The sequence below is a fragment of the Rhamphochromis longiceps genome, linkage group LG7, assembly GCF_057381845.1.
Source record: "Rhamphochromis longiceps isolate RC_006_pf linkage group LG7, R_longiceps_female_GT1.1, whole genome shotgun sequence".
Classification (NCBI taxonomy): Eukaryota; Metazoa; Chordata; class Actinopteri; order Cichliformes; family Cichlidae; genus Rhamphochromis; species Rhamphochromis longiceps.
In genome coordinates this window covers 70,557,336-70,568,218 of record NC_140563.1, presented here as the reverse complement: position 1 = coordinate 70,568,218, position 10,883 = coordinate 70,557,336, and the positions used below count along the sequence as shown (strand labels likewise).

The window sequence follows — 10,883 nt, the reverse complement described above, 5'->3', positions numbered from 1 at the left end:
CTTTTCCCATCTGTCTGGTTAAGAACCCTGCCCAAATCAAAGCAGCTAAATCATTTGCAGTCCGTCTCTTGGTTCATTAAAAAATTCCTGCATGTGTGAGTCGCTGAAGCACATCTTGTGGTTCCTTCTTTTTTTGAAAACAAAGGAATGGTGGGACTAAGGCAATTTTACCTCAGGAAATTCAAATTCAAATTTTATTTGTCACGTACACAGTCATACACAGTACGATATGTAGTGAAATGCTTGGACAACTGCTCATGACCTAAAGAAAACAAAAAAGGAAAAGGCTATGAATAAGATAGGAAATAAATATGAAAAATTAAAAAGGGTAAATTTAACTAGGAAGGAATAAAATATAAATTAAGGTTAAAAATGAAATAACTGTACAACACAAATTAGAATGAAGGGTAAATTTAACTGGGAAAGAATAAGATAAAATATATAAATTAAAGTTGAAAATAAAATAACTGTACAACAAAATACACAGTATAGAACTATATAAGAATGTATGAAGAAATATAAATAAATATATACACAATAACAGCAGCATATACACAATGACAGCAGCGTGATTTAAGTGATGAAGTGGAAACAAAGTCCAGAAAGTCCAGTGTGTGTAAGAACTGTATGTGTGGGTCAGTACTGTGTGGTGGTGTGATTGTGATTGAGAGACCGTATCGCCTGCGGGAAGAAGCTCCTCCTCAGTCTCTCTGTGTTGGTCTTCAGGGAGCGGAATCGCTTTCCTGACCTCAACAGAGAGAACAGTCTGTTGTTGGGATGGCTGAGGTCCTTCACCATCTTCCTGGCCTTGGTCCAGCACCGCCTGCTGTAGATTGAGTGCAGGTCAGGGAGCTCGGAGCGGATGGTGCGCTCAGCTGATCGCACAACCCTCTGTAGAGCTCGTCTGTCCTGCATGGTGCTGTTCCCGAACCAGGTTAAGATGTTTCCCGCCAGGATGCTCTCTATGGTGCACGAGTAAAAGTTCCTGAGCACCTTGGAGGGCAGTTGGAAGTCTCTCAAGCGTCTGAGGTGGTAGAGACGCTGACGGGCCTTTTTCACCATGGAGTTGATGTGACAGGACCATGACAGGTCCTGCGTGATGTGAACTCCGAGGTATTTGAAGCTGTCCACTCTCTCCACTGGGCACTCGTTGATGACGGGGGTCTGGTAGTTCCTCTCCTGCTTAGTGCTGAAGTCCACTATCAGCTCCTTTGTCTTACTGATGTTTAGAAGGAGGTTGTTCCTCTGGCACCAGTTCTCCAGATTCCTAATCTCCTTCAGGTAGGCCGTCTCGTTGTTATCAGAGATCAGGCCCACCACGACGGTGTCGTCAGCAAACTTGATGATGGTGGTGGAGCTGGTAGTGGCCACGCAGTCATATGTGTACAGAGAGTACAGCAGGGGGCTCAGAACACACCCCTGGGGGGCTCCAGTGCTGAGAGTGGTGGAGGCTGAGACATGTCCGCCCATCCTTACTGCCTGTGGTCTGCCAGTTAGGAAGTTGGAGATCCATTGACACATAGATGAGCTGAGTCCCAGATGCTCCAGCTTGGTGGTGAGTGTGGAGGGAATTATGGTGTTAAATGCAGAGCTGTAGTCTATGAAGAGCATTTTAACATAATTCCCCCTTCTAGTGTCCAAGTGAGTGAGTGATGTGTGGAGGAGATGAGAGATGGCATCGTCTGTGGAACGATTTGGACGGTAAGCGAACTGTAGTGGGTCCAGTGTGTCTGGTAGTGAAGAAATGATGAAGTCTCTGACCAGGCGCTCAAAGCACTTCATCACTACTGAGGTGAGGGCTACAGGGCGATAGTCATTGAGAGAAGCAGGGTGGGGTTTCTTCGGGACAGGAACAATGATGGACTCTTTGAAGCATGTGGGGATCACCGACTGAGATAAAGAGATGTTGAATATCTCAGTGAACACAGGAGCTAGCTGGTATGCACAGTCTCTTAGGATACGACCTGGGATGCCGTCTGGTCCTGCTGCTGATGGCCAGTCACTGTGTGCCCGTAGTTCAGCGAAACTCACCGGAGGAATCCTGCCTGACAACGGCAAATTGTTATGGAAAATTTAACAATTACCTGCAAAACACCCAGTGAGCTTGATTTGAAGTGGGTTTAATAAACACATTGCAATATGGAGAGAGCATCCCAGTGAAACACCAGGACCATCTCTGAATTGTGGCCACCGCCCTTACATCATATATACAGAGACACAGACAAAGAACATTCACAAACTCTTACATGTTGGCCCCTCTCACGTGGAGCAATACCTCCTCCCTCAGAGAGAATTATGACCTTGTTTTCTGCTTTGGCGTCACCTAAGGATTTACATCCCTGATAAGCAGGACTCCCACTATCTGTTTAACGGCCTCACTGTGTTTACGTTCCACATGCATGTAAACTATGGACAGGAGTGCTCTTACTATAGTAAAGTGAGAAAGTGATTGTCATGTTTCGGCTGTGTGGCAGGCAGGAGAGGACCCAAACGCAAACTCACGGGGACAGAACTTGAACTCAAAAGCACAGCTTTAATTGCTGGAAAAATAGAACACAGGCAATACAAAACTAAACTGGGAAAGCTAATCATAAAGTATACCAGGAAACACGGAGAGCATCACACACAGCATGAGGGAATTTACGACACTGACAAAGAGAAACACAGGGCTTAAATACACAGAGGGATAACGAGGGAATGAGACACAGTAGGAGAGCACAGCTGGGAGTAATCAGGCTGGACGAGACGAGCAAAGCAGGACACATTCACATAAGACACGGACCATCAAAGTAAAACAGGAAGTATCATACAGAGACGCAAGCTTGGCACAGTGGAGAAAGCAACTAAGAAACAGAGACATAAACCATAAGGCAGAGGACTCTAAGAACCGAGGGACAGAGGGGAACTCAAACATGCCGACACAGACTTACACAGAACAGAGGGGACACAGAGAAACATGAAGGGCAAGGGATCGAAACTAGAAACCATAGAATAACTCACACAAGTACAATATTACAAACATCACAAGGAACTAAAAATGCTGGGTCAAGGGACCCAGGACCGTGACAGTGATATTACTATAAATAATGTGATATGATTAAATATGTGATTAATACATGAGAAAAGAAATCTGCCACAACACTATTCAGATGTGAAATTAAGCAGGTTCTTTGAAACTAGCAAATTGTACAGGATATTGCAAAGAAAGGCGTCTGGACTTCTTTAAGTTACTTGAAGACGTTTCACCTCTCATCCGTCTTCAAGTAACTTAAAGAAGTCCAGACGCCTTTCTTTGCAAGCTCCTTTGACTACGATGACCTGGATGACTGAGAACCTTCACAGACATACAGGATATTGTACAGTGTCTGTGTGAGTTGTTAATAGAGGCCATGATCAGGTGGCCTGTGGGTGACATCATGTTTGTGGCTGAGGCAGCAGGCTCTGTGTGCATATCAGTGACAGGGCGTAGCTGCATGTGTGTGATGATTTAATAAACTTTGCAGCACTTTGTTGTCAGTCCTAGTGCAGCTTGTGAACCATACCAGGATGTACTGAGAGAGGACTCTCAACAGAACATCTATAAAACGACAGCAGACAGCCAGCAGCTACAGCTAACGCACATGAGCCAAATGTTGTGCCTTTGTACTCCTGGTTCCACGTACAGAGACATTCTTACACATTTGTACTTATGTGAGCTCCAAGGTTCTCTGAAGCCTTAATAGTGTACTTGTGTCAGAGATTGTGTCTCAGTAGCAGCAGTTTTTGTTTGTTTTTTCTTTTTGTTTTTCCAGACGAGGTATTCTGGACTCTTTGCTCTGTCTAAATGCTGGAGGTCAATATTTTGTGGATATCACCTTTTATAAACAGCCCAGATCTGATAGTTCACACATCCTAATTGACTCGGTAAGGAGGTCTTCATCTATTCAGATAAAGTGATTGACATATTCCCTGAAATCCTCCTACTAACAGTAACTGTCCAATCATAGCTGAGGAGATAAATAAATTTGGGAAGATTGCATGGTTTCAATTTTCAATTTTTCTCTTCAAAATTAAATGATGGGATGTGTCTACATGAGGTGATTTCTACATGTTTAATCATGCCCCCCTTTTTTCAGATTAGTCTTTTTAATAGAATTGGGTCAGTCCAAAATTTCTGCTCCCAGAGCGACCTCGACACTTTTCACCAGTTTCACTGTACTGGATTGGCTGTCAAGCCTGGCCCTCAGGAGTCGCTACCTGAAGTCTGCGAGGGACTCATCGTGAGCCTTTCAGCACAAATCCACAATGGAGCTGTCCGTAAGTAGTTGGACTGAGATGATCCAGGACTGAGACAATGGAAAAGATGAGTGTTTCATATGTTTATATCTGCGTTTTACCTGTGGTCAGTTTGCAGGTGTAATGTTATTGGCTCTACTGGACCATCCTGCAGTAAACTGGGTGGGTTTTGTGACTGTAAGGCCAATGTGATTGGTCGTTGCTGCGATGCCTGTGCCCCAATGACGTTTGGCTTTGGACCTGAAGGCTGCAAACGTAAGAAACCCAAACCAGAGGGGAAACACTGCCTTTCGTTTTCTCTCTGAGCGTCTGACAGTTGATTCACAATGAATTCTCACCTTTTTGTAGGATGTAATTGTGACCCCCATGGCTCTGTGTCAGAGCTGTGCGATCAGGTCAGTGGTCAGTGTGCATGCCGTTCAGAGATTACGGGTCAGCGCTGCAAACGCTGTCAGATGGGATTCTGGGGATTCCCTTCATGTCGATCGTGTGAATGTAATGGGCTATCAGAGGTGTGTGATGGATTTACCGGAGACTGTCTGAACTGCAGGGAGCACACTACTGGACCCAGCTGTGAAAGGTTAGTCACTGACAAACAATGGACTGTGAGGTCAGGTCCTTAATCATTAATATGCAAAATTATCATGATCAATGGCCATGAGTACCATTCACAGAGAGTTCGGGAATGGCTGCAATCACAGCATTGTAAGATGGTGACAGATGTACCCTTAGGCCCTCTCCTCGACTCAGAGATGTAGTACATACTATACTCCATAATGATGAAGAACAGAGAGAATTAGACAAAGGGCTGGGTTTTCAGTTTTCAGCTATGCAGCTTTTATCTGCAAGTAGATGCAATTTCAAAAAAGGAACCTTTGTTTACTGTAACTCAGCTGGGTTTTTTTCAGCTGAAAATTTCCCTCTGAAAATGTCTTTGCTACGTCTCTGAGTAAATTTATATAAATTAGATTTACTCAGGAAATAAGTGTGCCAGTACTTACTGCTGAGGGTCGGTACCTGTTCAGGTAATCATGATAAACCTATTTTGATGCAGGTGTGTTGAGGGTTACTATGGTGACCCAATCTCCAGACAGGCCTGTCAGCCATGTTTGTGTCCAGATGTTCTGAGCAGTGGACGATTCTTCGCCACTTCCTGTCAGCATGACCCACAGTCCCTCAGGCTCATCTGTAAGTGCCAGGAGGGGCACACAGGTAAGAGCCAGTATGTTTGCATTACTTACTTTTACCTTCTTTACATAAAAGAGGCAACCAGACAGACAGACAGCAGCGATGCTAAGAGTCAGTGTTTAGCAGCAGATTTTTGGAAAGACACATAAAATATATCACTCTCCATTTCCCTTTTAGGTGTAAGCTGTGACAGCTGCAGCCCTGGTTTCTATGGTGATCTGACATTGCCAGGTGCAGTCTGTAAAGAGTGTCCCTGCAACAACAACATCGACCCTGATGATCCCAACTCATGTAACAGCACAACAGGAGAGTGTCTACACTGCCTTCACAACACAATTGGCCTGCACTGCCAACACTGCAAACCTGGCTACCATGGCAACGCCTTAACCCAGGACTGCAAAGGTGACAACAAAACATAGAAACTTCATCTATCATCCTTTCATCCGCTTACATGTATGCAAAACCTCATCGGGGCACCAAGTATTCCTGTGTCCTCTAATGTGTCCCTTTTTTGGTGGAACCCACAGTCTTCACCCAGCTGGACACCCAACCCACTAAACCTCCACTGAGAGGCAACTTAAACATGTCTTGATCAGGTGCCTGAGCTACCTTAACTTTCAGTGTAAAGGAGCGCTGGTTCTTGAGTGTCTGTAAGGCTGAGTGAATTGAAAACTTTAAATTCAATCTTGACTAGGGATTCGAATTGATAAGAATTTAGCAGTTTCAGTTCTATTATTGATATCACTTATCAATTCAATTCCTTCCCTTATCAGTTCTCACTGGCTCCACTTTGAGAGTCACCACCATCAATAATCAGCATATCAAAGAAATTACACTCATGCACATTCACTGCATGCTGCGGGTCACATGTTTGTGCATGTTGGAGGTGCTTCCCTCTGTTGTGATCAGTGTTGGTGTCGTCACTCAACAAAGTAATTATTACACATATTACACAGAGCAATTTTCTTCAAAGTATTGCAGTATGTTACTTAATTACACCCAGAAGAAAGACATTCGTTGGTCTACTTGTTACGTTACTTTCATGTTACTCTGTAAAAATATCTGAAATGCACTGCTTCATGATCACCATTTAATAATATGAACCTGAGGCCACAGCCCCACACACTAAAACAGATCTCTACCCTAATAGAATAGAGTAGAATCCTTTTTTTTTTCTATACACATGTACAATCTCCTACTCAGTGCAGACATTTGGGAAAATAAAAGCCCAGTTCTGCACCACTATAAACATACAAATGGTATTAAAAAAAATATATACTATTGGAAAAATAATATGTTGGATCTAAGTTTCTCTGGTCCCCTCCCCAATCAGACCAGGAGTGACATGTTTAGCCGCATGTTCTCCTTAAATTGCTGGCTGTCTGAGTGGTGTCCCAGAAACGATGTGGGCTTCATAGATAATTGGCAAACCTTCTGGAGGAAACCTGGTCTTGTTAGGAGAGACGGCATCCATCCCACTTTAGATGGAGCAGCTCTCATTTCTAGAATCATGGACAAATTTATTAAACCCCCCAAAATATGACTATCCAGAGTTGGGACCAGGAAGCAGAGTTGCAGTCTTACACGCCTCTCTGCAGCTTCTCTCCTCCTGCTACCCCCCCAAAAACCCATCTCCATAGAGACTGTGTCAGCTCCCAAACAGACAAAAAACAAACTAAAAACCAGCAACAAACAACTTAAACATAAACAATCACAAAGAAAGAACAATACAGTATCCACATCTGAACCAAAGAGTAAAACAGTGAAATGTGGATTATTAAATATTAGGTCTCTCTCCTCCAAGTCTCTGTTAGTACATGACTTAATAATTGATCAACAAATCGATTTACTCTGCCTTACAGAAACCTGGTTGCAGCAGGATGATTATGTTAGTTTAAATGAATCAACACCCCCGAGTCATTCTAACTACCAGAAATCTCGAAGCACAGGCCGAGGGGGAGGTGTGGCAGCAATTTTTCACACCAGCCTATTAATTAATGAAAGACGAAGACAGACTTTTAATTCATTTGAAAGCCTGATGCTTATCCTTGTCCACATCAGATGTAAAAAGGCCAGTCTTGTTCGTTATCATCTATCGTCTACCTGATTTCTCAGACTTTTTATCTGATTTAGTGCTCAGCTCAGATAAAATAATTAATCAAATCAAAATTAAATCACTTTTATTGTCACATCACATGTACTGGTACAGCTCTCTGAAGAGCTTTGCAGTTGTAAGCGGTGCTGTTGCCGTACCAGGTGGTGATGCATCCAGTGAGGATGCTCTCAATGGCACAGCAGTAGATGGTCCTGAGGATGCGGGGGCTCGTGCCGAATCTTTTCAGTCTCCTGAGAAAGAAGAGACGCTGCTGGACCTTCTTCACTGTTTTGTACTGACCATGTGAGATCCTCTGCCAGGTGTACACCTTGGAAGCGGAAGCTGCTCACTCTCGCCACAGTTGATGGTGGTGGGGGTGTGTGCTTCTCTGCACCTCTGGAAGTCCACTATCAACTCCTTTGTCTTTGCGACGTTGAGGGTGAAATGGTTGTCTCGACACCAGTGGGTCAGGGCACTGGTTAGCGCACCTTTGGTGATAAGACCCACCACTGTAGTGTCATCCGCAAACTTCACAATGATGCTGGAGTTGCTAGTGGCGGTGCAGTCATAGATGTAGAGTGAGTACAGGAGAGGGCTAAGTACACACCCCTGTGGAGCACCTGAGTTCATTATGATGGGGGATGAGGTGAAGCTGCCAATCTGACCACTTGGCGTCTCAGACAGGAAGTGAAGGATACAGCAGCAGAGGGAGCTGTTCAATCCTAGATCCTGCTGTTTCCTGTCCAGCTTCGAGGGAACGATGGTATTGAATGCTGAGCTGTAATCTACAAACAGCATTCTCACATACGTGTCTCTCTTCTCCAGGTGTGACAGGGCAGTATGTAGTGTGAGGGCTATGGCATCATCAATGGACCTGTTGTGGCAGTATCTGAATTGTAGAGGGTCCAGTCAGTTGGATAGTGCAGAGCAGATGAAGTCCCTGAACAGCCTCTCGAAACATTTGCTCATGATGATGATGCAACTGGTGTCTTGGTGCAAAATCAACAATCTTGTTCTCAGTACTTCAAAAACCAAAGAACTTATAATTGACTTTAGAAAGAAAAAGACAGAGTTTTCACCCGTAACTATAAAGGGAGACTGTGTGGAGACGGTGACGGACTTTCGTTTTTTGGGAGTCCACATGGAGGAGAACTTGTCCTGGAGTATAAATACCTCTGAGCTACTGAAGAAGGTCCAAAACAGAACTGTACTTCCTGAGAATTCTCAGGAAGAATAATATCACACAGAAACTGATGGTGTCCTTCTATAGCACTACCATTGAGAGTGTAACCCTGACTCGACCCAAAAGATAACTGGTTGCCCTCTCCCTATGGTGAAGGATTTACATTTCAATTCAATTCAGTGATGTGGGTCAGGGCTACCGGTTGCCAGTTGTTCAGTGATGAGATGGTGGAGGATTTGGGCACAGAATGATGGTGGCCATTTTGAAGCAGGCTGGGACTACAGACAGAGTCCAAACAGGCACAGTTTTGGTGAGCGGCCACGTGGCCAACAGCTGAGCCAAAACAGTTCTGCTGGGCGGCTGTGTGGCCAGCAGCTGAGGCGAATGAGCAGGTCCGGAGGCCGACCACGTGGAAGGCATTGGTGGCAGCTGAGCAGGTCCGGAGGCCGGCCACGCGGAAGGCAGTAGTGGCAGCTGAGTAGGTCCGGAGGCCGGCCACGTGGAAGGCAGTAGTGGCAGCTGAGCAGGTCTGGAGGCCGGCCACATGGAAGGCAGTGGTGGCAGCTGAGCAGGTCTGGAAGCCGGCCACATGGAAGGCAGTGGCGGCAGCTGAGTAGGTCAGGAGGCCGGCCACGTGGAAGGCAGTAGTGGCAGCTGAGCAGGTCTGGAGGCCGGCCACATGGAAGGCAGTGGTGGCAGCTGAGCAGGTCTGGAAGCCGGCCACATGGAAGGCAGTGGCGGCAGCTGAGTAGGTCCGGAGGCCGGCCACGTGGAAGGCAGTAGTGGCAGCTGAGTAGGTCCGGAGGCCGGCCACGTGGAAGGCAGTAGTGGCAGCTGAGCAGGTCTGGAGGCCGGCCACGTGGAAGGCAGTGGTGGCAGCTGAGCAGGTCTGGAGGCCGGCCACGTGGAAGGCAGTGGCGGCAGCTGAGTAGGTCAGGAGGCCGGACACGTGGAAGGCAGTAGTGGCAGCTGAGCAGGTCCGGAGGCCGGCCACGTGGAAGGCAGTGGCGGCAGTTGAGCAGGTCCAGAGGCCGGCCACACCGGTGACAAGGTCCAGTCAGCGGCCTGGAAGGTGGTCGCTGATGCCAAATCCAACGTGTATGAGGAGGCTGCGGCGGAGCAGCAGCTGCAGACGACACCGTGGGAGCCGGCGGAGGAGCAGTTGCAGGCAATAGCGTGGGAGCCTCTGGCTGGAGGCAGGCAGGGCCAGCGGGTGCAGAAACCTGGGCTAGTAAATCTGGTTCTTGAGCTGGAAACAGATCAGCTAGCCTGACCAGGGATAGTGCTAGTGCGTGAAAGGCTGGATCAGGAGGTGGATGAAGTGGTAGACTGACAGGTGGAGAGGCTAGCTCTTCCGAGCCTCTAGGGAGGTCAGACTGGGTTCTAGCTGCCCTCAGCCTGGGCGCTGGGACAGGCACGGGAGGTGGTTGGACATCAGTCACACCCACCCGAGGAACATGAACAGGTGCAGGAGCGGACTGGGTCACAGCTGCCCTCAGCCTGGGCGCTGGCACAGGTGTGGGTGTTGGCTAACTGATAGAGGTGGAAATAATGACAGGGTGAGTGATACTGGCAGGTTTAGGTGCATGAATATTTTTAAGAGTGGCCTGGGCTGATGAAACCGGAACAGGCTGACAGGTAGGTGAAGAAGCCGGCTTAGATAAAACAGTCTTAGAATAAGCAGACCTAGGGTTTGCGTACCCAGGAATCGTGACAACAGATTTATCCAATATTATTCTGGCCCTTCTGCCACCACTATTCACAGTCTTTAACTGAACAGTCTTTGGGGGTGTTGAAGTGCTGTTATTGTCTTAAATAAATACCAGCTCAGAGGGAGCAGAGCAGAAAACAACTTCCCAATCCACATCCTCATCCAGGAGGGAAACTCACCATGAATCAGAGATAAGTCTATTATTTGTTTTAAGTGAGGAAACGGATGACGAGTGTGGAAAACAGTCACTGGAACTCACCACCGGGAGTTCCTCAAAATAGTCCATTTTATGGTGGCGTTTGCGCCGCTTTCTCCGGGAAGAGGAAGTGGGCAGGGTAAACAGCTGAGCCTCTGGCACGGGAGCCTCCATTGAGCGGAGGTGGGAGACGGAGCCGCTGTGCCGTGGTGAGGCGGAGAGTCTGGTGAGTGAA

General features: G+C 46.7%; 1 protein-coding gene across 1 annotated transcript in view; it reads left to right on the top strand.

Moving 5' to 3' along the window:
• LOC146666956 (laminin subunit beta-4-like) overlaps positions 1–10,883 on the top strand; it is a 75,886-nt gene that overhangs the window by 44,785 nt on the left and 20,218 nt on the right. The window contains exons 18-23 of the mRNA XM_085415105.1: positions 3,792–3,903; positions 4,116–4,296; positions 4,387–4,530; positions 4,624–4,855; positions 5,330–5,487; positions 5,641–5,865. Of these exons, the coding sequence (XP_085271231.1) occupies positions 3,792–3,903; positions 4,116–4,296; positions 4,387–4,530; positions 4,624–4,855; positions 5,330–5,487; positions 5,641–5,865 (1,052 nt within the window). The remainder of the gene's footprint in view (positions 1–3,791; positions 3,904–4,115; positions 4,297–4,386; positions 4,531–4,623; positions 4,856–5,329; positions 5,488–5,640; positions 5,866–10,883) is intronic.